This window comes from Drosophila simulans, chromosome 3L (genome assembly GCF_016746395.2).
Source record: "Drosophila simulans strain w501 chromosome 3L, Prin_Dsim_3.1, whole genome shotgun sequence".
NCBI lineage: Eukaryota > Metazoa > Arthropoda > Insecta > Diptera > Drosophilidae > Drosophila > Drosophila simulans.
The window spans coordinates 14,855,039-14,881,886 of NC_052522.2; the positions used below are offsets into that span (position 1 = coordinate 14,855,039).

The window sequence follows — 26,848 nt, forward strand, 5'->3', positions numbered from 1 at the left end:
AAAGACAATTGTGTTCACGCCAGAAGGGCGCAAACAGTTGAGCGGCAGTGTAAGCGGCCAATGCTTTTACTCGAAGCTCCTCCACGGCTCGCAAGCACCGCTGCTCGCGCTCTCCTTCTCTTCTCTCGCTCTCCTCCCTTCCCGCAAGGTATTCACCACTCCGCGGTCCCGCGGTATTGCTACTGTTAATGTTAAGGTAGTCTTAAGTTACAAGTGCGCGAATAAAGACCGGAATTCTCGTGAAGTCGATCCCGAGTGTTTCATTACAGGGAAAAAAATCAGCAGCAACCGCAGCAACCCACACCCAGGATTTTTCCGCCCACTCCATTTCATGGTCCTTCGAGCCGGATGAGCTCTGATCCTGCCAGCGCTCCTTGCGGAAAATTCAAGATAAGTACGGCTTTAAATTCTATTCCGTCCGTGGTCGCCATTTTCGTTTTTCCAACGGCGTTTATTCTTTCCGTCCATCCGTATCAAGTGAAAAGTGAAAATATATAAGTACATGCGCCCAGCCACCGTGATTACTTTTTTTTTAAGTGCATAAACAAGCACTTTGCCAATACCGGCCTCCTAATTACGGTGCTCCGCTGATATCCAAGCGCATGTACACACATATATACACTGTCCAAAATTCACTGTTATCGTCCGCTGCTAAACTGCTGTTTTTTTTTGTGTGTGCCTCAATAAAATATACAACCCAATACAAATAAAACTAAATTAAATTAAATATACACATATATATTAAATATATAATTATTGTAAATTAAATATAAACATACATATATTCACCCAATATATTCACATACAAAATATTCCAAATAAAGTTCACATCCACACAAATACCCATAGCCATATACACATACATTACGACATATCCATTGTCAGACCTAGCTTCCAACGATATTGACATACACACAGTCGCGACTTACGCAGACTTTCCAAGTGCAAGTTCTTTCGTCTCCTCTTTGTTCGTTATTGCCCTGACAAAAACCAGCGCATAGCGACGAGAGAATACCCTATTGTCGAGACATAAAATAAAATAAAAAAAAGTCCGACGATAAAATTTAAAAATAAATAATTTAATAAAAAAAAAAAGGGAAATAAACGACTGTTTTAATTATTATTATTATTGATTATTATTTAATAATTATTATTTAATAATTATTTAACCCAAATAATAATTTTTTTTTTTTTTTTTACAAGCTATTTCTGGCTCCCATTTCTGGTTCCTAAATTAAAATAATAAAATTGTGGTCCTAAATCCGGTAGCTATTTTTATAAATTTAAACTTGAATTTTCTAGCTATTTTCCATATATTAGCTATTTTTTTTTCGGGATTTCCAGTCGATAGCGATTTTTTATAAATCCTTGGCTATTTTCCAGACTCCAGCCGGTAGCTATTTTTATAAATTTAAACTTGAATTTTCTAGCTATAGCTAGCTATTAACTAGCCAATTTCTAGCTATTTTCTAGCTATTTTCTAGCTATTTTCTATATATTAGCTATTTTTTTGGGATTTCCAGTCGATAGTGATTTTTTTTATAAATCCTTGGCTATTTTCCAGACTCCAGCTGGTAGCAATTTTTTAGCGATTTTTTCAGAAACGTCAATTCATAGTTTTTGTTTTTATATAAATTTGAGCTATTGTTTTTCTGGACCACCAATATAGCTATATCTTCTTGTGGACTTCACTCTAGCTGTTGGTTTTCTTTTGTGAATCCTCCTAGCTATTTTTTTTTCACACTGAATTTTAGCTATATTGTGCTTCATTTAAGCTTTTTTCAAGTTGATTGAAGATCTATTGGGCCTTATTTCACAAAGACTGCGATTTTTGTTTCTTTCGTGCTCCAATCTCCAGATCCCAATTGCAACTTTCTCCCGAATTCCGACGGGATCCTTTGTCTATCCAGATTTTGGTGCCCTCCGTATCTGGTTCTTTTTTTCTCAATTCCACATTTTTTTTTTTTTGTTTGCGGCGTGCAGGCCTTCTTGACTTCCTTCTCTTTGGGCATAGCTGAGCATGCCCCTAGAGGGAGACAAGAAAAAGACCACCGCACCTGGAAAAGAACAAAAGTTCAACCCGCAATCTCCGCTATCCACTCGCGGTAAGCCAGCACCCAAGTCCGTTAGTCCTAGGGTCAAACCCGCGACTCCCACTCCGAAAGCAAAGGGTTCGCCATCGACCAGTTCGAAGACAACTCCTAGGTTGGTCATTTCCCGACCAGTGACGCGAGCGTCTAGTGAGTCTTCTCTATCGAGAAAATCCGAGAGTCCCTCCGCTGTCGGGACTGATTTCCTCCGCGTCACACGCTCTAACACAAGAAAAATGGCATCCTCTGAGCAGCCAACGCCCGCAAACGCAGCGTTGCATAAATTCATCGCCGTCAGCGATCGCGTAAGCCTTTTCGAAGCGAAGATCAACACTCCTGATCAAGCCTCTCCGTCCCTACACACGTTACAAGTCCGTCTGCAACAGGTGCGAGCCTTATGGGACAAAGTGGAAAGAGAGTACGAAACATGCTCTGACCTAATGGCCCAAGAAGGATCCCTCGACACAGTGCCTATTCTCCAGGCCAAATATGACTACTGCTACTCAGTATACGAGTCATGTGCAGCACAAATTGGCGAAACAATCGACAGAGCAACGCCTCAAGTCGCGCAAGCACCCTCTCAGCCGCTAATTTCGTCCGGCTGCCGCTTACCTCCATGCGACACGGAAGTCTTCGATGGCGACTACCTCCGATGGCCCACTTTCCGGGACCTATTCACGGCAATTTACGTAAACAACCCCAGGTTGACTCCGGTCGAGAAGCTATTCCACCTCCTTACCAAAACAAGTGGCGAAGCAAAAGCCATCGTGGCGAAATCTCCTCTCACGAATGATGGTTTTGCTTCGGCGTGGGAGGCGCTTCGAGATCGGTTCCAAAATAAGCGACTTTTAGTCAACAGCCAGCTCAAGCTTCTTTTTAACTTGAGCTCAATTTCGCAAGAATCTGGTCATGCTCTAAAAGAGCTACAATCCACGATTCAGGGGTGTTTAACAGCACTAGAGCATTCCCAGGTATCCACAGAAAACTGGGATTGTATCTTGGTTTTCCTTTGCGCGAGCAAACTGCCCAAGCAGACCCTGTCCTTATGGGAACAGTCGCTAACTGCTAAATCCGAGATCCCAGCTTGGGAAGAAATGAATGCCTTCCTGAGCGAAAGGTATCGGACATTGGAAGCCATCGAAGATATGAAACCGACTCAGGCAGTTCCAAAAAGGCTTCAATCCTTCGAGACAAAGGTCAGCACCAAACAGAAAGGGTGTGACTTATGTTCGAAGGAGAACCATCCGGTAAGATTGTGCCCGCGTTTTCTTCAAATGTCTGTTGACTCGCGCTCCGGGTATATCAAAAAGAAGCAGCTATGTCTGAATTGTTTTGCCAGAGGTCATCAGCTACGTGACTGCACAAGCACGCACAGCTGCTTTACATGTAAGGGCAGGCACCATACGCTGCTGCATCGCAGCCCCCCAAATTCCGAAAATGCGAGTTTCTCAACCTCGCCCCCTACACAGCAACTTCCGAGACCCTCTAGCAGAAATGCATCGGCAAGCACCTCAGCGGTGCAAACTTTTTTCGCGTCCGGCACTTCAGCCGTCCTACTGAGCACAGCGATGATTGACGTGTGCCATTTGGGGATGAGCTACCGAGCCCGAGCCTTAATCGACTCGGGATCCGAGGCGACGTTCATTTCAGAACGCCTGTTCAACCTCATCAAGTTGCCATTCCGCAACACCCAGACCCAAGTCTCCGGGTTAAATCATTCAGTCTCCGCGAAGTCCTCGAAGCTGTGTCACTTCGGGATTCGCTCTCCTACTAAGCCAGGTCTACAGTTAGACACTGAAGCTTACGTCCTTCCGGAGCTCTCAGGCAAACTGCCCTCCTATCCGATCCCTCGGAATTCTTTGAAGGACCTGCCCGCACTCCGCTGGGCAGATCCTACCTTTTTTGAGAGCTCTCAAATTGATGTATTGATCGGGGCTGACATTCTACCATCCATAATGATGGATGGCACCCGACAAAATATTTGCGGCTCGCTCCTGGGCCAAGAAACTATTTTCGGGTGGGTGCTAACGGGGCCGATTTCCAAGGGCAAGCCGAAACGGGTCGCATCCTTCACGACCCAGGTGCATGAAATAGGCGACCCTGATACGCTCGACACGCTTCTCAGCAAGTTCTGGGAGGTGGAGGATCTACCAGTAAAGATGGTAAAAGAGTCGGACTCCTATTGTGAAAGGAACTTCCTCCAAACAACGACAAAAGACGCAAGCGGGAGATACGTGGTGACGCTCCCGTTCCGGGATCCCGAGAATATCGGATCCGATTTAGGATATTCAAGGTCCATTGCGCTAGCTCAGTTTCTTAGAAACGAAAATCGTTTAAAAAGAGACTTTCCATTAAAAGAGCAATATGACAGCGTGATCCAGGAGTACCTGGATCTGGGTCATATGAAAGAAGTTCCGCCGACTCACAATTCTCCATCGTATCATCTTCCTCATCACGCGGTAGTTAAGCCCGAAAGCACCACTACAAAGCTTCGCGTTGTATTCAACGCTTCAAGTCCGTCGGCAAATGGGACCAGCTTAAATGATATTCTTCATGCTGGTCCAGTCCTACAATCCGATCTAACGATCCAGGTCCTGAAATGGCGTTATTTTCAATACGTCTTCAGTGCAGACATCACGAAAATGTATCGTCAGATCTGGGTCGATCCGAAACATACCCCGTTTCAGAGAATTCTGTTCCGAAACAAGGAAGGAGATATCCGAGACTTCGAATTAAAAACAGTTACCTTCGGGGTCAACTGCGCCCCCTTCCTCGCCATTCGAGTCTTGCAACAGCTGGCAGAGGATATCCAAGTGCCATTTCCAAATGCCAGCCGCATCATCCAGCAGCACATGTACGTCGACGACGTTCTGGCAGGGGCGAATTCCGTAATCGAAGCCCAAAGTTCAATTCGAGAGTTGCAAGCAGCCCTAAGTGCCTCCGGGTTTCCGCTGAGAAAGTGGACCTCGAACAACAAAGGCGTCCTTAAAGACGTCCCGGCCGAACACCTCCTTCATAGCGAGTTCCTCGACATCGATGCCGAAAGCACGGCCAAGACGCTCGGTATTCGGTGGAGGGCAAAGTCCGACGAATTCTATTTCGTTCCTCCAGACATAGTTGTGGAACCCTCCTATACAAAGCGAGAAGTTTTGTCCCAAATCGCTAGGTTGTTCGATCCTGCCGGGTGGCTCGCGCCGTTCATAATCCGTTCAAAAATGTTCATGCAGGAGATTTGGTTGCAAAACTTAGGCTGGGACGATAAGCTTCCCACTGAAATGTGTCAGCGGTGGCAATCGTTTTTAGCCGAGTATTCCGACCTCAACCAGATCCGCTTTCCGAGATGGATCTGGTACCAGCCTGAGGTAATCATAGAGCACCACGGTTTCTGTGACGCGTCCCAGAGAGCCTATGGAGCGGCGATATACATCCGCGTCGAGGTGGGGCAAAAGATCCTGACTCGCCTGCTTACAGCCAAAACACGAGTGGCCCCGGTAAAAACCGTCTCCCTTCCTCGGCTAGAGCTCTGTGGTGCCGTGCTGTTAACCGAAATGGTGACAGCAATCCTCCCGCACATGCCCTCCGCCAGTTCAAATATCCGCTGCTGGACAGATTCCACAATCGTCTTAGCCTGGCTACGAAAGCCTGCGTGCAACTGGACCACATTTGTGGCCAACAGAGTTGCCAAGATCACGCAGGCGACGCCAGTCGACTGTTGGGCACACGTTCGCTCAGAACAAAACTCCGCCGATCTAGCCAGTCGAGGCGTATCCTTACATGAATTGGCAGATAACCATCTCTGGTGGCACGGACCAGAGTGGCTGCAAGGGCCACGAGAGCTATGGCCAGCACAAAGTGACACTCTTCCAGTGACCGAGCTAGAGCAGCGCGCGGTCAAAGTGCATTTTGTCAAGGCCCCGTCCATCGACTTTCTCGAGCGTTTCTCCAAGTTGGACAAGGCCCTGCGAGTTCTGGTCTATGTTCAACGCTTCCTTAAACGCTGCCGCAAAGGTTCGTTCTTGCCCAACTCACGCCCTACAAGTGAAGAGATCCGAGGGGCAGAACGAACTCTGACCTCCATTGCGCAGCGCAGAGCATATGGCCAAGAGCTTCAGCATCTGACCGAGAAAAGGCCTCTTCCAGTGTCAAGTCCGTTGGTGAATTTGTTCCCGTTCATTGACCAACACGGCCTGTTAAGGGCGTGCGGCCGTCTCACTGCCTCCAAAACCCTGCAATATGATGAACGTCATCCGATTATTCTCCCCTATAACTGTAGACTGTCGCGCCTTGTCGTCCAATTTACTCACCAGATTACTCTTCATGGCGGTAGTCAATTGATCGTACGCCTGATCCGATCGAAGTATTGGATTCCTAAAATCAAGAATCTGGTGAAGGCTGTGGTCAATCCTTGTAAGATTTGCACGATTTACAAGAAGAGACTCCAAACACAGCTGATGGGCGATTTCCCGACAGATAGAGTCTCCTTCTCTAGGGCGTTCACCTACACGGGTATCGACTATGCCGGCCCGTTCGAAATAAAAAACTATACAGGGAGAGCGTGTCTCATAACGAAGGGATATGTTTGTGTGTTTGTGTGCTTTTCCACGAAGGCTATCCATTTGGAACCCACTTCCGATCTAACAACCGAGAAATTTCTAGCGGCCTTCGCTCGTTTCGTAGCGAGGCGCGGTTGTCCTCAACGGGTCCATTCGGATAATGGTAAGACCTTTGTGGGGGCGGCAACTTTGATTTCCAGGGACTTTCTCCAAGCCATCAAAGAGTCCGTGACTGATGCATATAGCCATCAGGGACTCGTATGGCGATTCATCCCACCCGGGGCTCCACATATGGGGGGTTTGTGGGAAGCAGGGGTGAAAAGTTTCAAAACCCTGTTCCTTAAATCGACGTCAGCCCGCAAATATACATTTGAGGAGCTGGCGACACTTCTCGCTAAGATTGAGGCTTGCCTCAACTCTAGACCCCTCTCCCCTATGTCCGAAGATCCCTCAGATTTGCTGGCCCTCACACCAGGCCATTTCCTTATTGGAGGGCCGTTGCTTTCCACGGCGGAACCCGAGATAAAGGGCGAAGCCAAGTCGATAATAAATCGATGGCAACACCTCAAGGCACAACATCAGCAGTTTAGTGCACGGTGGAAAGAGGAGTATCTTAAGGAACTCCATAAACGAAGCAAATGGCAATTTCCGACCAGGAATCTCCAAGCCGACGATATGGTAGTTGTCAAGGAGGACAATCTACCACCGCACGAATGGCGGCTCGGCAGAATCGTTTCTGCCTTTCCAGGAGCCGACGACCGCATTCGAGTCGTCGAGATCCGTACGTCTCGCGGCACCATAAAACGCCCTGTCCACAAGGTTATTCTGCTACCGATGGAGGACAAAGAGTCCTCCGTTCCTAGGGATTAGGGCACTTCCCCCATTCCGGGGCCAAAAGAGTAGTCGGCTCATACTAAGCTTCTTCATTTCTTTTATTGGCAGACTTACTCACTTCCTCCAATAATGGCTCCGCGACCTCGTGCCACCCAGTCGTTGGAAAGCAGACGTACTCGAGGTATCAAATCCTACCGCTGCCGAGTCTGCTCTGGAATCCATGCACTTCGGAAGTGCAAGAGGTTCCACAAACTGAGCGCTGAAAAGCGCCTTCGGGCAGTACTTATTAATAAGTACTGCTCGAACTGCCTCGCCCATCAGCACTCAGGAGGAGACTGCCGAAGCCAAGAGGGATGCAAGAAGTGTGGAGGAAACCACCACACTCTACTCCACATGCACGAGGTCCGTCCCGCTCCGTCCCCAGCAGCGCTACCAGCTCCGACGCGCAGAGAGCGCCATCCCGCTGCACCTCGTCCGGTCCGGATTTCCCGCATTCCGCCACCAGCCCCAGTCGCCAACAATCAACGGCGTCCGAAGGTCTCCGTCGCGTCTCCGGCGGTGGCAACGGGGCAGCAGAAGGCTGTTCCCATTCTGCCTACAGCCATCGTCGTGCTGGACACGGGCTCGAAGACCTTCGAGACCGGGGCCATGATCGACCCATGCATGCCGGTGAGCAGCATCGACCGGTCGTTGGCGGCTGCGTTCCGGCTGCCCATCGCCCGGCTGGGAGGCAACGAGGTCTGCTCGGTGACACTCCGGTCCCGAACAAGCACCTTCCGACTCAACGTCGTCCTGAAGGTCGAACCCAGCCTAAGGATCCGGACACCCATCCAAGCTCTGAGCGACGCCGCCAGGGCCAAGTTTGACGGTGTTCGTCTCGCGGACGAGCGCTTCCACCGGCCGGCCTCCATCTCCCTCGTGTTGGGATCAGATGTATATGCCAACTTGATCCAACCGGGGTTCCTAAAAATTGATGATGGCTTGCCCGTCGCGCAGAACACGGTGTTCGGATGGACCGTTTCTGGAGCGTGCACGGAATGAAGAGGCCGATCCTGATGTCTAGCCGGCCAGGGATACCTTTGCCTACGCAAGGGGGGGGAGAATGTTCACGCCAGAAGGGCGCAAACAGTTGAGCGGCAGTGTAAGCGGCCAATGCTTTTACTCGAAGCTCCTCCACGGCTCGCAAGCACCGCTGCTCGCGCTCTCCTTCTCTTCTCTCGCTCTCCTCCCTTCCCGCAAGGTATTCACCACTCCGCGGTCCCGCGGTATTGCTACTGTTAATGTTAAGGTAGTCTTAAGTTACAAGTGCGCGAATAAAGACCGGAATTCTCGTGAAGTCGATCCCGAGTGTTTCATTACAGGGAAAAAAATCAGCAGCAACCGCAGCAACCCACACCCAGGATTTTTCCGCCCACTCCATTTCAAATTGTTTTAAAAATAACTTAAAGCTTTTTGTCACCACGAAAAGTGTCAAATATGTTTTGAAAATAATTCCTTCTATTTTAAACGACAATTCCATCAATACGCGGTGCCATTAACTTTTTGGCAACTGATCTGAAGTCTTTAGACATTAACTTATTAAAAAAATGCCTGTTTTTGAAAATTGTTACAAAAATATTAATCCCTTATCTGTCAAGAACTATATTTTTAAAGAGCACCACAGAGTGGACTTCAGTGTAATTTTCTGCTTGTTGACGCAATTAGTTGAGATAGGCAGAGAATTAATCAAACGCTGGTACTCGAGAATAATAATGGACGCTAGCCCATGCGGATTGAGATTCGGATGCGGGATGCGGATTCAGATACCGGCTGGCGTTGTCAGACATCGTCAGGCCCGTGCCCAACAAAAATAGACAGGGCATACATTTGGGCTTGCGGCCGCGATGAGAAGCGATGGCTAGCGGCCAATTGAATCGAGGCGGACCGCAAGACTCCCGACCAAGAACAATGCGCATTCTTCATTGTTCGTTCAATTGAGCAACGTGCTCTGGCTAATTTTGCACTCGAAATAGGATAGACGCAGCTAACATGAATCAGTCGGGGGTCCACAAAAAGAAGCCAAGGATTCGGAATCGCCAGCGCAACAAGATCAACCAGGTGCAGCAGGATCAGGGGGAATCTCCAGATGAAAGTGCTCCACTCGAAAGTAATGGCTCAAAAGCGGCAACTTCTATAGAAAGTAAACCTCCGATGGAAAATTTCTTACTTACAAGTGCAAACCCTCTGCTTGAATCATTATCACAAATTGGTCAAGTGGAAAATCCGCAAGAGAACGATACAATCCGGCTGATACAGCAACTGTTACGTAGGAAATTATTGGCCAAAAATAGTGCTGTGCCATCCAGTGAAAATAAGCCATCAACTGATCCGGTCAAAATAGTTACCCAACCAAAGGAAATCAAAAGTGAAGAGAAGAAACCAAAGATTTCGAGTGCTTCAGTGACTCCAAAAGTCAAAACAGAAGCCAAGGCATCTGGAATTTCCAAAGAAGAGGAAATAAATGATCTGCTCAAGTGCTTGGGCAGCAAATTGCCAAAGGGTTCGTGATTAGATTATTATTAAGAAGTATTTACAATTCAAGATAACTTAAATTTGCTTGATAGGATCTGGTGAATCCCCAGCAGCCGCCTTATTCAGCAATCTTGGAAAGCTTTTCAGCCAAGCGCCGCCCAGCGATGTCGAGTCATCCGATGAGGAAGTGGAGGAGTATGTGGAGTACATCTATAAGCCAAGGCAATACTTTATGGCCTCACTGTGCAATGTAGGTAGTATTCTTTACAAACTGGGCTTAAATGCTGAAGACACTACAGTTTCCAACTAGTACAATTGTATACCCTTTACTCCTAGAGGAAAAGGGCGTAATAGATTCGTTGAAAAGTATGTAACAGGTAAAATGGTTTCTTGTTAATTTCTATCGATATGCCCATTACTGGTGGCATACCAGCTAGATGAGTAACAGGTATCTGATAGTCGAGGAAGTCGGCTATAGCTTACTTTCTTGTTTTTATATACAAATTTAAAGGGCACATTAATAAGATTTTTATACAATTTGATTTTATAGGATAAGTGTTGCATTTTTATCTTACTAATCCTTTTATTATACTCGCTCATCAGTTCTGCAAGTCGGATCTGTGCGCCCAGAATCGTATACCCTGCTCCCGCTGTGGACTGAGCTACTACTGCAGCAGTGGGCACATGAAAGACGACCAGGAGCACCGCCAGCTATGCTACGCCCTGCGCCAGACGGTGGATCGCAATGGTGAGTGTCTTTCCGCGATTCATAAATTCATAAATCACACTAATTGCCAATTTTTGGTGTGGCGGATGCAGGTCACGAGATGTTCTACAAGTGCGGCGACTTCAGTGACGAACAGTTCCGTTCCTACCGGATCGTGTGCATTCGCCAGGTGGAGAAGGAGATGAATCGTCAGCTCAGCGCAACGGAGAGGGAGTTGCTCCTATTCCCACTGATCTGTGCCGACTCAAAGTGCCGGGAGCATCGCTTTAAACGTCTATCCATGTGCGGAGGATGTGGCGAGTTGGCTTTCTGCAGGGATAAGCCGGAGCACCGAGGCAAGGAGCACGCCAAGTGGTGTGGAGCCTACCAGATTTTCAAGGCCTTCATCATGTTTCAGGAAAAGTTCGGCCGCATGGAGCCATCTCTGCCCAGTAAGATTCTTAGGGAGCTGCCCATGGCTTGCTCCAACACCAAGCAGATGATGAAGAAGCTAAGCTTTAGTAAGTAAACACAAAGTATTCTAGGAATTTATTATTATGCATTAATATACTTATTAAAGATGTTACCAACGAGTGTGAGTACGCAGCACTTACCCAGGTGTCCACTGGCCCATTAACTGCCTGGTTTGCCCTGAAACTTTGCGAGCGCCTCAGAAACTGCGAGGAGATGACTCTTCACTTAATTGGAGCCGAGATCGAATTCGAGGCGGATATGCTGCAGAAATGGGAACTCTTCCTGCTCCACATAACGCCAGCGGTGAAAACTCTGAATGTGGTCTTTGTTGGACCTGAACTTAATCCTAACAATATATCCTTTGAGCAGCTTAAGAAAATCAAGTGAGACACTGCTTTTAAAAGTTTAAACATTTTTCTAAAGATTATCAATCTATTTAGATGCTGCCGTTTCTGCAGAAAAGCCCAGAGAACGGTTAACTATCATTTTGAGAATAGTTTATATCACGATTACTGCAAAGAAGCGCACTTTCTTCAGCCGAATTTAGGTAAGTTAACACTCATTTAACCAAAACTAATAATAATTATTATACATAAATTCATAGTTTGCTTCTTTAACTGCGGTCTGTACCGATCAACTGGTTTCGCTCTGGAGGATACTTGGCCAGATACCATTCAAGCCGCACTTAATCTCAACTGCCCCATCGTAGTTACTTCCTATACAAAATACGAGGCCCCTTTGGACATGATTCAATTTATCAACCAATCGAATCGGCATTTAAATGTCGTAATGCCACCAACTGTAAATCCGTTTTCCTCGGAAAAGCCAGAACGTAATTTTATATCAGATAATGAAGCGCCTTTTATGTATAAGAACTTTTACTGTTTTGTTGTTGACTAATCGTAGATCCACAGTTTAGTTTTTTAATAAACACCAATATGGAACCATTCTGATTTGAACGAGGTCAATTATTCATCAAAGACTGGTACAATCTTAAAATATAATTTTTTTCAGCTTTTACATTTTATTTTGAATATAACGTTTTTTCTGGAAAATCGGCGGTATTTTTCATACGATAATAAAATACTAAAACAAGTTTTCGATTGCTTTCTCTGCTGAGGTGTGATGGTCACATTCGATAACCGATATGTTTAAGTAAATATCGGTTGAAGTCCGGTTTTGTTTTGATTTGATTGAATAGCATTGTTTTCATTGCGCATTTTCTGAAATTTAGGGCACTTAGGAAAAAACTTGTGATTTTTTTGCTGTTATTAGTGTTTTCCCATGAATATCAACGATGGCGACTTCAAAGACCTTCGCTGCAAACTGGACATCATGGGTTTCACACAGACGCTGCCCGTCTTGGCCATTCCACTGGTTCAGGTGACATTCATACCCTGTAATATTAAATTTTTGGCATAATCCTGTACATTTACATTTCAGGCTGTTTTCGGGGACTTAATCAAGACCACGGAATGTTTGAGGGATACGAAGAAAAAGGTGGCCGAGCTGCTGGAGGTGGGTATACCAATAGGGAGTACAAGACTTTTGGGTTTATCTCGATCATATATGTGTAACTATAATATTATAACAATTTCTTACTGAAGAGATTGAGGTTGGTGCTGTTAGGATTAAAAAGAATTTGTCAATATAGAAATAGCTGTGACATAAATATGATTATAATTGTAAGGATCCCATGAGAAACCCATAGTTGATGTTTCTTTTCAGTATTCTTATTCTATATACGCCAGACTAAACAATTAATTTAAATCCCTAAAAATGAACGTGAAATACCTGCAAGGATATTAACACGTTGGCTTTTAGAGCTTACGTTCTTTCTTATATGTTGTGGTTTTCAATTGGTTGCTAAGCAATCCTTCTGTTGTGGTTTTCCTTTTGGCAGGAAAAGACCTGTTGGGAGCTGGGTGTCGAACCATACAAGTGTGACAACTCTCGCCTGCTGGCCGAGTGCAATGAACTGCATCTCCAGTTCTTGAGGGACAGGGAGGACTACGAGCTGCGCCTGTGTGGTATGTTCTAATCGATTTTAGTTTGATTTTAAACTACATCAGTGCCTTAAACACATTTTCAGAGTCCGAGCGCAAGATCCGAAATCTGGAGTTGGATAAGCAGCACTTGCAGAGCCACAACGATGGGCTACAAAGCCAACTGGACGCTTTGCTCACCAAGCAAATGGTTTCATCGGTCACGAACAAAAAGCCGTCAGCTGGCATTGGACGCCTGAGTAGGTCTAAGAAAGATATTTAAGTAGAATTGGACCTTCCTGAGATACGATCTCTATTTGATTCACATTCGTTTTATTAAAATAATCTGCTTTCCAGGCAAAAAACCATTTATAACCACAGTTCGTTCGGGCATTGTGCTGCCAACTACACTGGGCACCAACAGCAGTGCTCTTAAATGCACAAAATGCAATGCTGGGGTATTCCAGAAGACCACCACAACGACCAAAGACGGTGTGACAGTCACGCAAACCAGTGGCCAGGAGGAGCTAGACAAGATGCAGAACGAACTTACGGCAGCCGGAGAACAACTGGAGTTCTTCAAGCGCAAAGTGGAGGCCAGAAATCGAGAGATTCGCCGCTTAAACGACATGCTAGCAGGAGGACGTCCTCTAGGAGCTTTGGCCAAGGATTGCTGTTACAAGGACGTGGGCGCCCTCTCCCAGGACATCGATCTGTTGCAACGCGAGAAGAGCGATTTAATGATGCAAGTTCGAGAATTCCAGGACAAGATGCACGATGCCATGCAGCGGGCTCTAAGCTCCGAGGAGGACAAAATGAAGCTCCAAACGCAGCTGGAGGAGCTCAAGGAAGCTGCTTTGCAAGTGGAACAGCAGGCCAATGCGGAGATCGATGCCAAGGAATTGGAACTTAGGCAACTGCAGTTGGAGCTTAAGAAGAAGGGAAAGGATCACCGACTGGCCGGTGGCTTTGCTTCCAACCAAAGTGACAAGCATAATCTTAATGAACGCTTGAATCTTTTGACTCGTCGTGAAGAGGAACTACAGGCCACAAATGAAAAGCATAAGAAGAAAATTCAAAAAATGCAAGCAAAGATAATAGAGCTGCAGAAGGAGCTCAAAGATCAGAATAAGCATTCCAACGTCACCCTGGATGAAGAGAAAATACGCCTCTCATCAGAGCGGGACTTCTTCCAGAAGGAATACCTGCGTCTGATGAGCAAGTCCGGTTCCGAGTCGGAGATCGCCTTCTTGCATGCCCAAATTACATCAAAGGACGAGGAGTTAAAGGCCCTGCGATCTGAACTGTTTCATGGAGGAAAGCATCAATTTTCCCCAACAAAAAGTGTGCAGTATGAGACAATGCCGCCCCCCACAGCTTCATCTGTTACCTCCACCGTAACTAGCAATAGGAGTGACTGCGTCCAGGCGGCCATTGCAAGGGTGGAGCGGGAGCGGGATTGCGCCAGGTCCGAGCTTGAAAGGGTTCGTTGCGAGCGGGATACCCTGAGGGAGAAGCAACTGAGCACTGTTCAACTTCATGCCGATGAGCTGCAGGCGCTGCGCCTGCGAAACGAAGAGCTCAACGACCGTCTGCGGCAAATGGAACGCGATAATCGGGAACTTAACTCGGCTCGTCTGCCATCTGAAACGAATCTGGCGCTGCTTAAGGAGGACTTGGTGCAGATGAGGCAGCGTGTGGCATCCATGCAAACCGAAATTGACCAACTAAAGGACGAAAATGGTCAAATCACGTTAGTAACAATGGAACTGCTTACAGATGGGCTATCATTTATTTCTATCTTTTATTAATTTGTTATTTATTTATTGGCAGCATGCTTAACGATCAAAACGAGCGCATCATAGCGGAGTATCAGAGTAAACTTTTGGTGGCCGAGCATCAACGACAGTCGGCGGATGTTCGGGCCAGCACCTTAGATTCCAGCCGGGAATCCAATCGCAGCGAGGTTACCCAACTTCGCATGGACATAGGAGCTCTGCGGCAGACTTACATATCGCTAGAACACGAGAAGGATACGCTTCTGGTAACTTCAACTCATTCTATTTGCTAGATATAATAACACTATTTGTTCTGCTTTACTAGCATCAATTGGATACCAAAACTGAGCGGGCATACAAACTGGAGTATGAGCTAAAGGATTGCAAAGAAAAGCGGAATACCCTAGAGCAGAATGTGAAGGACCTGGAGGATCAATTGCGGTAAGTGTGAGAATTTTTTCGTTTGTGCTTTAGAACCAGATACCAAAGATTTGTAGAATAATTTACTCAATTTTCCTGCTAAAATGAAAAGATATGTTATGTTTTGATTTCTAGACTCTATATTGTTAGTCTTTCAAATTGTTTTATTTTCCTTATCGGGATTTTCCTTAAATACAACTCGTACATTAGTCGATGTAATACATTAATGGCACTGTCTCTTCCTATCGAACACGTTAACCGAATATTTCTAAAAACCACCTAAAAGAGAACAAAATGGTTAATTGAATAACAAGTGATCGAATCGATCCATAAACACTGAGCATGCAACACAAAAACACAGGGTAATAGGGGTGATATGGGGAAAATTAGGTGGGCATGCGGTGGAAGAGTAGAAGTCATCACAACCAGACAGAAAATAGCTTGAAGATTGGGGATTTTAGGTGGTCCCACCAAGGTGCAGATCATTGAGAAACTTCGAGTTGAGTCGCTCGTTGGTTAAATACCTCGCCAGGCTGACACTCGGAGCGCTGCAGTTGCTCATGCCGCGTTGATCCGACTCCGAGGGCGTGTAACCCGGCCGGCAGACGCACTTGGCCCGACTGGCGTGGACCAAAATCGAGGTGCCATTCGTGGCTTGCGATTTCAGTGGCTCCAGCCACTGACCCGCGCCGCAGGGTCCTCGGCTATACAGCTTGTGGCACTGCCCATTGATCTCCACCATTCCGGGCGTGGACTCGCATATATTCTGTTCCTTATCCGCTCCCTCTCCCGTGCACTGCTGATCCAGATTGGTGAGGACACCGGAACAACCGCACATTCCATTGTAGGAGATGCCATCGATCGATGGCCTGGCGGTGAAGTCGAAGATCACCACCTGATGTAGGGCACATGGGCCTTGAGATCCAATTCTGTAGCAAGAATCTTCCGCTGGGAAGTACAGGCGGTTCTTGCCACAGAAGTTGCGCACACAGCTGGTTCCGTTGACCAGGAACTCATTGGGCCCACAGGGACCCCTTGTGTACAGGCGATAGCAGATGCCATCGCTCCAGGGCACATAGCCCTCCTTGCACTGGCACTGGGCACGTGGCAAAAGCTGCAGGGTGCTGCCCGTTGTCTCCTGGACCTCGTCGGGTATGCGGAAGATGTGACCAGGTGGGCAGGGACCAGGAGTGTCTGAAAAGTAGGAAAACATTAAATACGATATAGAAGAAAATTATGTTTATATGGAACAGCATTTCCAAGGTTATATTTAACCCAATCCTACCCAGCTCATAGCACATTTGATGCGGAGCATGATAGTGCGGCAAGTGCCGCTGGCAGTCGCATCGCCCGCCGGGCAAGAAGATGTGACCCGGCGTCGAGCAGGGTCCTTTGGTGTAGTGTTCATAGCAAGACTCCTCCGCCGGATAGTAGAACGTGGCCAACTCGCCAACATCCTCGCAGCGGCACTCGGCCAGTCCCTCCTCGTTGCGAACGAGAAGTTTTCCCCGGCTGCATGGACCCTTTCCATGCCTCGCATAGCACTTGTTGTCCCTCGGCCAGAAGAGCATGTCCTCCGGGCAATGCAGCGGTCGCTTGCACGTACCCCAACGGTTGCCGGTGGCGGTTCTGGAAAGGATTTGGCTATAGTTTAGTTAACTTTTAATTGGTATATACGATGCACATCATCCTATATGAATATGAACCCATTGGAGCGAAAGAGTTTTCAAAATATGGAAAGTCTGATAGATTATTGTTGATATCACATGAACTGTTGAGATTACTTCATTTTAATTTAGACTTAGACTTAAACAAAATTACCTGCGCTAGGAACACACACATCGGAAACAATGTCGGCTGAAATTACTTTCGATATGGACACCAAAGATGAATCGTTCTACGATTGTAACATATGTCTAGACACCGCCCAGAATGCCGTGGTCAGCATGTGTGGTCATTTGTTTTGCTGGCCATGTCTGCACCAGTGGATATCGACGAAACCCGATCACACAGTGTGTCCCGTGTGCAAGTCGGGCGTGGATAGGAGCAAAGTAATACCGGTGTACGGACGAAATGATAAAAGGCAGGAGGATCCGCGGAATAAAACTCCGCCGCGTCCAACTGGCGTTCGGTCGGATTACAAAAATGATGTGGAATGTGGACTATTTTTGTACTTGATTTATTGTATATTCTTTCCCTATGGTGCCCTATCATTTAATCTGAATATTGACGAGCCACTCAATCCTGCTCCTGGGCAGAACGCACTACTTCTTTTTACGTTGTTTCTCTTCGTGGCCATTATGCTCACCATTTATATGATTTTAGATTAGCAAGAATAGGAATAAGATCAAAATAAACCATGATGGTGATAAATCAGTATAGCCGGAAAGATGTCGGTTCTTTACAAATTATGTTCAGTGAAGTTTTCGGATAATTAGCCATCAATCTTTTTAGTATTGTGTATCATTATGTAAAGCAAATGTAATGAAAAGTAAATATTCAATTGCACTGGGGAGCAAAACTGCATTTTAGGTTTTAAAAACGACAGGTTGGGTCGTAAAAGTAAAACTATATTCTTGAGAAGTAGTAAATGAACTTTCGTTATGCATAAAAACGAGATATCAAAGTAGAATGCTTCCGCTATTGCTTAAGTGCACCAGAACTTTCTCTAAACTCATGATTAATGTTGAAACTCGAGTTTTGCAATCGAAATCAAAAGTTTCATACGACTAGAGAACCTGTAAACCTTTAGGAAGTGAAAATGCGAACATGGCAGTTGCTTAATTCAAATAGCTTGAGCTAAGAACCGAACTCAACTCACCTCCTGACCTGATCCGGCACGGGTTGGAAGTACTCCTCGGGTTGGCAGGGTCCCCGTTCGTATAGCTTGTAGCACACATTCTCGTGAAGCGGACTGAGTGCAGTTCCCGGAGGGCAGCGGCACTCGGCTGCAGGTGCATCCTTCCGCTTGGCACTCACTGCGGTGGGACTGAGCTCCATGGTTGCCGGACACGGATAGCCGAGGGTGAAGATCTTGAAGCACTTCTTCAGAGGTGCCCAGTACAGCAGCTGCCAGCCACCGGACATGCTGGCGCACGGATTCTGTGCGGGATCACTCCACGGAGGCGGCACTATTCCGGCCGCCACCTGCTGCGGATTCTGGCCGGTGGTCAGTAGGAGAAGCAGGCAGGTGAGAATGGAGCTGCCCGCCTGCAGAGCAGCCCAGCAGATGAGCACTTTGCGACGCCTCATGGTGAATCTGAAAATCGAAAGTGATTGATTAGTACACATATCTACACATCTAAACAGGAAATAACTACAATGCAGCTTCAGAAAACTACATTTTCTAGGTCGAGATGCTAAACACTATAGATCAGAATTCAAAGATCTAGAATGTATTAATACAAAGGTGTCAAAAAATCATAATATTGTATTGTGTTGGACCATTATTAATCGATTTGTATAATCAATAGATTGTGGCATTTTTGAGGGTCATTTATAACGAATAGTTTGCGTGGAAATTAACTATTGACTTTACTTTAATTTAAGTCATTAAATTAAATTAAGTTCGAGCTGGAGTAGACCTTCCCCCTGCTCTTTGCAAGAAATCGGGGGTGGAAGCTACCATTAAACCGGATGATGGATGACTTTTCCATTGTGTCCGCTGCTGTTTAAAAATCAATTCACCGCTGCACCGGCGTAGGGTTTTAAAGCGGGTCCAATTGGAATTAGCCAACCCTTTGGGGCAACTGATTATCATGTTGGCCGGACCGCAGCGCAAAAAAAAAAGGAAAAAAAAAAAATGAAAACTAAAAGGCCAAAAACCCAAAACACTGAAAACCAGTAAACGGTTCGCGCGCGGTTAACCATGACCCAAATACCCATTTATCTTGACTTCTTTTCGCCTCAGCTGCCGACCGCTGGTCAGAAATCTTCTGCTCTTTTCCAACTGCTCGCTTAGCCCATCTTATGTAACCGGCCGCAAGATGATGAAACATGTGGCAGCCACAAACAGCCAGCGAAGCGATCACCACAACGCCGCCGCCGGACACGAAAGGTGCCACACTTGGGCGGTACGGATTGCGTGATTTGCGGCCCGGTTTGGATCGCTCTGCTAACCCGGCGGCGGTTGCATTGGCAACTGGTTTTTCATCTACGTCAGCGTTTCATTCTGGCCAACTGGGGATTCTCCGGCCCATTTGCTCCACTCGAATTGGCACCTTTCGCAAGCTGTGTTGTTAACACACAGAAACTGGATTTAATGTGATCACCTTTATACAAATCAATTAAGCCGCTCTAGGTGTTTCACCTTTTGGATTCGCTGATCTGGTTTCCTTGTTCGTTTTGTATGTGTTTTTGATTTATCCTATGATGTTGTTAATTATCCTTGAGATACTTTCATCACTAACTGGATTTTCTTTGATTTAAATAATAGTTTGTTATGTGTATTTTCTGTTTAACTAGGAGTTTGTTAGATTAACTTTTAAAAATTGTTTATAATTCTTGCTTTCCCGGATCTTTTGTTATACCTAACATTTTTTAAATCACGCAACTTGCTTGTTAGCTTACTAACTTGATTTATTAAGGGTTGCGTTATAAACCTAATTAAGAAAATTAATGGGCTCATAATTGCAAGTGAAACCCTTATCAATTATGACCCAAAATTGCAGTATACATTTGTTCGGAGCCTTTGTAGGCTTTTTATAAACTTTTTGTGGGGGCTTATATTGCCCTGCTTTTTCGGTTTTTATTGTTGGGTCCATTTGTTAATTTTTTATAATCTTGCATAAATTGTTGAATATATTTTGGGCTCTCTTGCTTTGTTCAATTAATATACCCATATAGTTCAGTTTATTGATCTTTATAGACTATAAAGCTTAACAGCAAATAATGCTTTGAAGTCCATGTGGAAGTATAGTTATTTTTAGCTATAAAGTGTTGATTTGTTTTACTGATTTAACACATCCATTGCTTTATTCCTAAATCCCCTCTTGACTGTATACACTAGTATAAAAACTACTTCTGTTTTTATTTGATAAAAAATAACAACACTTGGCTCGAAATCAGGTAAAAATCTGCTGTTTATATGGGATAACAATGGACTACTGAGAATTAACTCGAGCACATATTCTTGGTTTCCTCTTCCACATTGTATTAATTCTGGCTTAGCTGGGATGGAACCCTCATTTGCGATCGCACCTTTTGCAACTCGATTGGTTTACTGTGCAAACTGGTTGGCAGAGGGCTCAATTTGTTTTGATTTGGTTTCAGCAATCACGCACAATAACAAAAACACAGATATTCGCTACACTTTTTCGATTGAGACGGTTGGTTGTTCCCTAGGACAGAACTGAACTGACCAACCGATGCAACCAAGCGATCGCGGCGTCCGTTCGCTTGGGCAGGTAACAAAAGTCTGAGCGAGCCATGATGGTTTGGGCCATGTTTTCACGGCATGAGCCAGCTCTTGAATGGCCCGCTCTTGCTGCCCATATCCGCTCTTTCAAAAGGTGAGGCCCAGTAGATAGATGTGTGTGAACGTGCTAACCGCCTTGGCCAAAAAGGTAACAACGAAATGTCAGTTTCTCTCTTAGCCATCTTGGCCATCTCAGCTCTGCGTCAGCGGCGGCAGTGACGGGTATTTGAACTTTGTTTAGCCTTAATGACGGACTGACGGACGGCGATGGATACGGCTGTGGCTGTGGCTGTGGCGATTCGATGGCGACTTTGACTGCCGTGTGTTCTTGAGCTTCTGGCCAAGTGCGGATGTGTGTGGCTACGTGCCTGGCATGGGTAGTTAATGCTAGATACTCCTATCCACTCGTGCACTGAGCATGATTCATTGCTACTTTTATCGCAAAGATTTAGTAAACAATTAAATCTATTCATTTGAATTATATATGTTTGCTGACCAAAGTACAAAAACATTATGTTATATAATTATTTGAATCTGTAGGAAGAAACTACAAAAGATCAGCTAGAGTTCAGCTGGAATATTAAACAATGTTTCAAATCTTTCTAAAAATCGTTTTAGAACCTTTTTTGAAAAGCAAAAACTACTACTCACTTCTCAGCATTCCAACTGCTGTTTGTATCCAAAGATATATCTATTGCTTTCTAAAATTTGCCTTTTTTTTGGTAGTGCACCTATTCAGTTAACCCCTCTTTATGGCCATCGGAAGAGGGTCAGGTTCTGGCAGACAGTGGCATTGATTGCGCTACGCCTTTAGCATTGATTCCAATTGATTTCCAACGATTCCCTCTGTCCCACCATTACAGAAAACTGGCCAACAGGAACCGGCAGCGCGACTCAGAACTGACGGAGACCTCGACGGAAAGTAAAACGCTGCGCCAGCAGATTGTGGCACTCAAAGCCAGTCGCGATGAGGCAATAGCAGAGAATTGGTGAGCAAAAAAGTCATTAGCGAGGTGAAGATATCATAGAACTGCTTCCGCGCTGGGACAAACCTTTTTTTCCCCCCGATCATTAGGGGGCTTTTTTTGTCCATGATTTTCCAATGAACACACACACCTAACTTGTTGCCCCACAGCCGGCTGAGGGACAAATTGAGCGATGCCCAAGTGGAGGCCAGGACGTTGCAAAAGAAGCTGACGGACTCCGAGCTTCAGGTGTCCAACATGAAGCAGCAGCTGCACAAGTACGTCCAGGAGGTGAAGAAGGCCGAGGATTTGCTCATCCAGAAGGTTGGTTGATTACCATAATTAGTTCATAAGTCGAATCTCTCGAGTCGGTTATACAGGTGTCCTCTAAATTCAAGGAAAAGGAGCGCGATGATATGCTGGATCAGTACCACTGTCTAACCCAGGGCCACGCTACCCTGGAGGGTAACAACCAAAGTCTGGAGTGCGAGGCGGTTGAGTTCAGGTGAGTTTTTTTTATTTCTTTTAAGATTTAATAGAATCTTGGAAACTAAGAGCTGCTAATCAAAAGAACTAAGTACAGCGGATAACACTTTAAATTAGTTTTAGCACGCAATAAAATGTAGAAGTACTTAATTGCATTAATTGGCATGTACATAAGATTTTATTACCAATTATTATATGTTTTTACGCAGACGACAAATCTGTGAGCTGGAGTGCGAGGTGCACAGCCTGAAGGAACAGCTGCAGCATCGCCAGTGCGCTCTTCATGATATGGAAATGCAGTTGACCGCCGCCCAGGCCTCTGTGCGTTGTCTGGAAAGGGAGCTGCAGAATGCCCGAGATGACATCCGTGTCCAGAAGGTGGATCTGGAGGCGCGCAAGGAGCTGTGTGATAAGCTCGATGTGGAAAGAAGCAAACTCAATGCGGAGCTGAATGAAGTGAATGAAAATCGCAAAAAGGTGAGCTTCAGCTCCGGTCCGGATCACTTTCCGTATCTGTATCCTAGTTAGAACACTCTGCTGTAGTCTACCTCGCTTTCTAACCAAACTCTAACTATATAGATGTAACAAACTAAATTGCGCTTTGTAAGTAGCTCTAATGGGTTCGCTATTCAATTTTACATCAATAATTTTATCTACAGCTTGAAAAACAATGCGAAAAACTGCGGGATGAGCTTCAGCAGAGCTTGGCCATTAATCAGGTCACCACCAAAACCACTGATCTCATGCTCGGGCGCTTGCACAATGATCAGCAGCGTCAGGAAGACGATGAGATTAGCTCCAAAAATGAAATTGACCGACTGCAACGTCAGCTCCAGCAAACTTTGGTAAGTTGCGGCAGTGAAGGGTTACCGCTTTACTAAAGCCTTTTTTTAAAAACCCCAATTAATGACTCAAATAATAATTATTATATATCCTCAAAAGGATCAGTTGCAGAAGGAGCGTGTTCGCTGTAGGCGCCACGAGGAGTTGGCTGAGAAGTTTGAGCAGCAGGTAAGCGATCTGCGTCGAAATCTCGCCGATGATCGTTACAATCAGGCTAGGACACGTGAGGTCAGCCCCCGGGTGCCATCGAAGACTCTTTAATTGAAAGTATATTTATGCATACGCTTCTTATTTAATATGTTATCTCAAATTTATTGTTTGGCTGGGTTATCGAAATTGTAAAAATATAAGATTGTCAAAACTAAATAAAAATTTAATGCAACGACGGGCACGGTCATCTCGGATCGAGGACTCTCTCATTGAATGAAGCCACCACATTCGTTCTGGCACATGGTGGCCAGATTCATGTAGGTCTGGTACATGCAGGGACAGCCATTAAACGAAGGTATTCGCATGTGATTGGTCTGCGGATGCGACTCATCGCAGCTGGCGAAGTCATCATCGCAGGTGGACTCATTGCACGTTTGCTCCGCAGAGCTGCTGGATCCTAAAGAGAAATGTAATACCCCTTAAAATAAGTGTTTGTATCTTAAAGTAACAATAATATGTAGTAGTATACATCCTAATATTTAGCACCCATGGAATAGCTTCAGCGAATTACTTACTGCACGTGGAGCTAGCTCCTGTATAATCCGTCTCATCGCCGTGATCTGATGTGTGGTATTTGAGGGCGCGCTCCCAATCGATGCGACTGCGACAACTTTCCTTCACATCCTCCTCCTGGGTCAGGCCCCCGTTCTCGTCCTCGAAGGTCACTGTTCGCGTGCGCTTTTCACAGACTGTCTCCAAAACTGAAAGTTGTCTTGGGGAAGACATACACGATCTTGGGCTATGCTGCTTACAGGACTGTTCAGAAAGCTCTCCTTCACAATAAACACATTCAGTTGGAGTCTCCACACATCTCGAGGGTATGTTATTGGTGCAATGCTGTCTTTCCATTTGGAAAGAATCGTCATCGGGTATATTTTGAATATACTTGGCTTCAGAGTTTTTCTGACACTGAGAACATTGTGATTGAGCACTTAACGATAGATCTTCAGCTGGATTATTTCTATACGGACTGCTGCTCCGGGAATTTCTAGAAGAACTAGCTATAACTTTCCTAGAACTTTTATGAGAACTCAACGATAGATCTTCTACAGAACTATTTCTATATGGACTGTGGCTCCGAGAACTTGCGCCAGCTTGTGGATGAGTCTGGGTAATGTACTCTTTTTTATAACTTTTATGCTGGCTATAAGATAGCGGTGGTGTCCGTGGACTATATGGAAGAGTCTGGACTTGTTGCGGAACAGGCTGCTTATAGGTAATGTGCTGGATTTCTCCTTGTGTTCTTGGACTACCTTCCCTGCAATCCACCACCACGGAGTGTCCCTTTTCATGGACATGACCGTAATCTGATCTTTTTCTACTATTGCTCGAAGATTCGTGCGTGGATCTGGCAGGAGCACAATGTTCTTTATCGAAATACGTGCTTTTCATCACAGCTTTAGGAATTTCACTTTCCATGGTAGCCATTGAATTAGAGGGACACTTTTTGGAATGAGATGAAGCTGCTGATGCAGGATTGAGCTGATCCCGAAACTGCTGGTGTTCCCGGCACACTTGACAGCCTTTATCCATACCGATATCCCACTCTGTTTGCGTAGGCCTCTCCCGACACGAACACTCCGTCTGGGTGTCCTTTGTTTCATGCCTGGCTGAGGGATGCTGAGGAGGTATCGAGGTATAGCTGGTGGGTCCTCTGCATTGGACTGTAACTGATCGCTGAACGGGATGAGTTTCTATTCGCCTATCACCACACTTCGCATCTGGCCGCACACGCTTCTCGGAGTGCTCCCACTTTACTGCTTTATAATTATTGCCCTTCGACATCAAGGATTTGGATTGCTGGGCATGCGTGCGATTTGCATTTGTGGCTTCACCGCTCCTTTGAAAGCTTCTTTCGATATGGGACTTAACTCGTAGGATTGCATCTGGACTGATGTACCCCATTTCCTCAGAATAACCATAACCATTGGTATAAGAAACTTTTTCATCACAACACCGATATGGAACACCATCTGGAATGGAAGTGCCAGATCCCATGTCGTCCAATTGGTAGTGAGCACTTATTTCTTTGCAGCGCAAGCAATCATGTTCAGTATCACCTTCAAATGAATATGAGTTCTCCGTAAAATGGTCCGTAATCCTATCTGAAAAACTAGTGTCCTCAAGTTTTGGTAATCTCGTATCTTCCTTACCCGCCATTCTTGTGTATGAGGGATTCGGATCCGGAGGCTTGCAATTTTGTTGATTATACAGATTGAAATAATCTTGGTAACTTTGCGAATCGATTTCATCCTTAAGTTCATCTGAGCAAACCTTGGATGGTTGAGCTTTACAGGGGATTCCTTTCGAAGACGGAAAACGGCTGTCTATCGGCCTGCATTTCTTTTGTCCATGATCCTTGGTAGACTCGTGCTCCTTCTTCCGCTCAATTTTTATCGCTTTCTCAGGTTTTCTACTTTTATTGTGAACTGGTGAAGTAGCCTCCCTCTTAACATTACATTCCAGTTTTTTACTATTAATGCCCTTTCCACTTCTAGAGGGATTTCTTTTCTCCTGGCATTTAACTTGAGTTCCACAATCCTTTCGCCCCTTTGGTGCTACAGCACGTTCGATTTTCGGACTCCAGTGGCGGCAAAATACCTCTGTATTTAAATCGGTCACTAATCTTCCGCAAGTTGGACGCGGATACATGATATAAGATATTCCAAATTGTGTACCCTGATGGGGTGACGGGGTCCTTCCATTGAGATCACCGTAAGCACAGAAGTGTTGATGATACGCCATGTCGCAGTTGCCGGAGCAGTTGCCCAAGCAGTTGCAGCAGGGAGTAGTTCCATACTGGTTTTGGCACACAGATTGGATGCCTTGAGTACAATAATCACAATTACAACAGTAACCTCCCCTGGCTCTTTTTTTATCGGCCTTTGGAGACTTATTCGTGACTGCGATTCCGATGGTGCGGCACTTGGCCCACTTAACATTCTGCTGAGAACCGGATGCAGGACTCCTATTGACGGACAGAGGACTCTCTTTCGCTTGATTCGCCTTCAGGCTCTGGCTCCAAGTCAGGTTTTTTACTTCCGCCTTCTCCAGAGACGGAGTTTGGTTCATAGCTTCTTTGACTTCGAGAAAATGATTGCGAAAGCGCTCCAGCCTACTTAACTCATGGCCGATCCTCACGTTTAGGACTTCCACCTTCTGGAGAGTTTCTTGGATTTTCACAGAGGAAAATGAACTCGGCGCTTTTGGCTTTATCGAGGTGGAACCGGAAACTCTATCCAACGGACGTCGGAAGAGTTCCCTTACCTTCGTCACCTGCGTGTTCTTTATGTAGATCCGTTGGTGTCCCTCGACCGAGACTCGCTCCTGTCGCTTCAGTAAATAACTGGGACCTGTGAAATATATACTATACTTTTCGACAACTTTTAAATAGTTTGCCTACATTCACTGGTTTCCTTCTCCATAGACTTTATTCGGCGTGATCGCAATCAATGTACACAGAAAATATATTCGTTTTGATTTCATCGGTATTTTTCTGTGATGTTTAAGGCTGTGCCTTTTGATTTAATTTTATAGAAATGCAATTCATTTTTAATACGAGTACAAAACGAATAAC

General features: G+C 45.6%; 7 protein-coding genes across 15 annotated transcripts; 5 read left to right on the forward strand and 2 right to left on the reverse strand.

Annotated features, from left to right (window-relative positions):
* The first annotated feature begins 357 nt into the window (after positions 1 to 357).
* Positions 358 to 8,684, forward strand: LOC120284726. Its single transcript, XM_039293217.2, has 2 exons — positions 358 to 394; positions 7,586 to 8,684. Exon 2 carries the CDS (start codon positions 7,607 to 7,609, stop codon positions 8,516 to 8,518), a length of 912 nt encoding a protein of 303 aa, XP_039149151.1. The 5' UTR covers positions 358 to 394; positions 7,586 to 7,606; the 3' UTR covers positions 8,519 to 8,684.
* On the forward strand, positions 3,659 to 6,804 carry LOC123327197. Its single transcript, XM_044922898.1, has 4 exons — positions 3,659 to 3,869; positions 4,449 to 4,549; positions 4,682 to 6,615; positions 6,768 to 6,804. The coding sequence occupies exons 1-4, from the start codon at positions 3,659 to 3,661 to the stop codon at positions 6,802 to 6,804; spliced, it is 2,283 nt and encodes a 760-aa protein (XP_044778833.1).
* A 163-nt stretch (positions 8,685 to 8,847) lies between the features above and the next one.
* LOC6738113 lies at positions 8,848 to 12,121 on the forward strand. Its single transcript, XM_002084891.4, has 7 exons — positions 8,848 to 10,016; positions 10,081 to 10,238; positions 10,592 to 10,736; positions 10,808 to 11,215; positions 11,275 to 11,551; positions 11,609 to 11,715; positions 11,773 to 12,121. Exons 1-7 carry the CDS (start codon positions 9,506 to 9,508, stop codon positions 12,066 to 12,068), a joined length of 1,902 nt encoding a protein of 633 aa, XP_002084927.1. The 5' UTR covers positions 8,848 to 9,505; the 3' UTR covers positions 12,069 to 12,121.
* A 167-nt stretch (positions 12,122 to 12,288) lies between these two features.
* LOC6738114 (centrosomal protein of 135 kDa) lies at positions 12,289 to 23,465 on the forward strand. 4 transcript variants are annotated; one of them, XM_016171506.3, is made up of 13 exons: positions 12,290 to 12,551; positions 12,612 to 12,686; positions 13,072 to 13,198; positions 13,261 to 13,413; positions 13,511 to 14,906; positions 14,987 to 15,197; positions 15,257 to 15,372; positions 21,631 to 21,756; positions 21,903 to 22,056; positions 22,113 to 22,237; positions 22,428 to 22,695; positions 22,878 to 23,063; positions 23,161 to 23,465. In XM_016171506.3, the coding sequence occupies exons 1-13, from the start codon at positions 12,453 to 12,455 to the stop codon at positions 23,320 to 23,322; spliced, it is 3,198 nt and encodes a 1,065-aa protein (XP_016031947.1). In that variant the 5' UTR covers positions 12,290 to 12,452; the 3' UTR covers positions 23,323 to 23,465. The 4 variants fall into 4 exon arrangements, 2 of the variants coding, with proteins under 2 accessions (XP_016031947.1, XP_002084928.2); XM_002084892.4 differs by having other exon boundaries at positions 22,131 to 22,237; XR_005544013.2 differs by lacking the exon at positions 23,161 to 23,465 and having other exon boundaries at positions 12,289 to 12,551; positions 22,428 to 22,821; positions 22,878 to 23,013.
* On the reverse strand, positions 15,474 to 20,850 carry LOC6738115. Of its 6 annotated transcripts, none has more exons than XM_039293690.2 (5): positions 20,551 to 20,849; positions 18,173 to 18,610; positions 16,637 to 16,995; positions 15,876 to 16,545; positions 15,474 to 15,630 (listed from the first exon to the last, which is right to left on the reverse strand). In XM_039293690.2, exons 2-5 carry the CDS (start codon positions 18,601 to 18,603, stop codon positions 15,606 to 15,608), a joined length of 1,485 nt encoding a protein of 494 aa, XP_039149624.1. In that variant the 5' UTR covers positions 18,604 to 18,610; positions 20,551 to 20,849; the 3' UTR covers positions 15,474 to 15,605. The 6 variants fall into 6 exon arrangements, with proteins under 6 accessions (XP_039149624.1, XP_044778877.1, XP_016031948.1 ...); XM_044922942.1 differs by adding an exon at positions 19,661 to 19,811 and having other exon boundaries at positions 15,474 to 16,545; XM_016169504.3 differs by having other exon boundaries at positions 16,637 to 16,980; positions 20,551 to 20,847.
* LOC27207423 (E3 ubiquitin-protein ligase RNF185) lies at positions 17,129 to 17,887 on the forward strand. Its single transcript, XM_016183111.3, has one exon. The coding sequence runs from the start codon at positions 17,202 to 17,204 to the stop codon at positions 17,679 to 17,681; it is 480 nt and encodes a 159-aa protein (XP_016031955.1). The 5' UTR covers positions 17,129 to 17,201; the 3' UTR covers positions 17,682 to 17,887.
* Positions 23,466 to 23,477: 12 nt separating the features above from the next.
* LOC6738116 lies at positions 23,478 to 26,842 on the reverse strand. The gene is made up of 3 exons (XM_002084894.4): positions 26,675 to 26,842; positions 23,787 to 26,624; positions 23,478 to 23,668 (listed from the first exon to the last, which is right to left on the reverse strand). The coding sequence occupies exons 1-3, from the start codon at positions 26,694 to 26,696 to the stop codon at positions 23,478 to 23,480; spliced, it is 3,051 nt and encodes a 1,016-aa protein (XP_002084930.1). The 5' UTR covers positions 26,697 to 26,842.
* Between the last annotated feature and the right edge of the window lie 6 nt (positions 26,843 to 26,848).

Excerpts from the sequence above, each read along its gene's own strand:
- LOC6738114 (XM_016171506.3), top strand. The coding sequence starts at position 12,453 with ATGAATATCAACGATGGCGACTTCAAAGACCTTCGCTGCAAACTGGAC. Across the intron at positions 12,552-12,611 it reads TGGCCATTCCACTGGTTCAG|GCTGTTTTCGGGGACTTAAT; the intron begins GTGACATTCATA and ends TTTACATTTCAG. Across the intron at positions 13,199-13,260 it reads CTACGAGCTGCGCCTGTGTG|AGTCCGAGCGCAAGATCCGA; the intron begins GTATGTTCTAAT and ends ACACATTTTCAG.
- LOC27207423 (XM_016183111.3), top strand. The coding sequence starts at position 17,202 with ATGTCGGCTGAAATTACTTTCGATATGGACACCAAAGATGAATCGTTC.
- LOC6738113 (XM_002084891.4), top strand. The coding sequence starts at position 9,506 with ATGAATCAGTCGGGGGTCCACAAAAAGAAGCCAAGGATTCGGAATCGC. Across the intron at positions 10,017-10,080 it reads GGGCAGCAAATTGCCAAAGG|GATCTGGTGAATCCCCAGCA; the intron begins GTTCGTGATTAG and ends TTTGCTTGATAG. Across the intron at positions 11,216-11,274 it reads GATGAAGAAGCTAAGCTTTA|ATGTTACCAACGAGTGTGAG; the intron begins GTAAGTAAACAC and ends TACTTATTAAAG.
- LOC123327197 (XM_044922898.1), top strand. The coding sequence starts at position 3,659 with ATGATTGACGTGTGCCATTTGGGGATGAGCTACCGAGCCCGAGCCTTA. Across the intron at positions 3,870-4,448 it reads TCGCTCTCCTACTAAGCCAG|AGCAATATGACAGCGTGATC; the intron begins GTCTACAGTTAG and ends TTCCATTAAAAG. Across the intron at positions 6,616-6,767 it reads GGTATCGACTATGCCGGCCC|CGAGGCGCGGTTGTCCTCAA; the intron begins GTTCGAAATAAA and ends CTCGTTTCGTAG.
- LOC6738115 (XM_039293689.2), bottom strand. The coding sequence starts at position 18,603 with ATGAGGCGTCGCAAAGTGCTCATCTGCTGGGCTGCTCTGCAGGCGGGC. Across the intron at positions 16,996-18,172 it reads GTGCCGGATCAGGTCAGGAG|CCAAATCCTTTCCAGAACCG; the intron begins GTGAGTTGAGTT and ends ACTAAACTATAG. Across the intron at positions 16,546-16,636 it reads TCAAATGTGCTATGAGCTGG|ACACTCCTGGTCCCTGCCCA; the intron begins GTAGGATTGGGT and ends CCTACTTTTCAG.
- LOC6738116 (XM_002084894.4), bottom strand. The coding sequence starts at position 26,696 with ATGGAGAAGGAAACCAGTGAAT. Across the intron at positions 26,625-26,674 it reads GGAGAAGGAAACCAGTGAAT|GTCCCAGTTATTTACTGAAG; the intron begins GTAGGCAAACTA and ends TATATTTCACAG. Across the intron at positions 23,669-23,786 it reads AGGAGCTAGCTCCACGTGCA|GATCCAGCAGCTCTGCGGAG; the intron begins GTAAGTAATTCG and ends ATTTCTCTTTAG.
- LOC120284726 (XM_039293217.2), top strand. The coding sequence starts at position 7,607 with ATGGCTCCGCGACCTCGTGCCACCCAGTCGTTGGAAAGCAGACGTACT.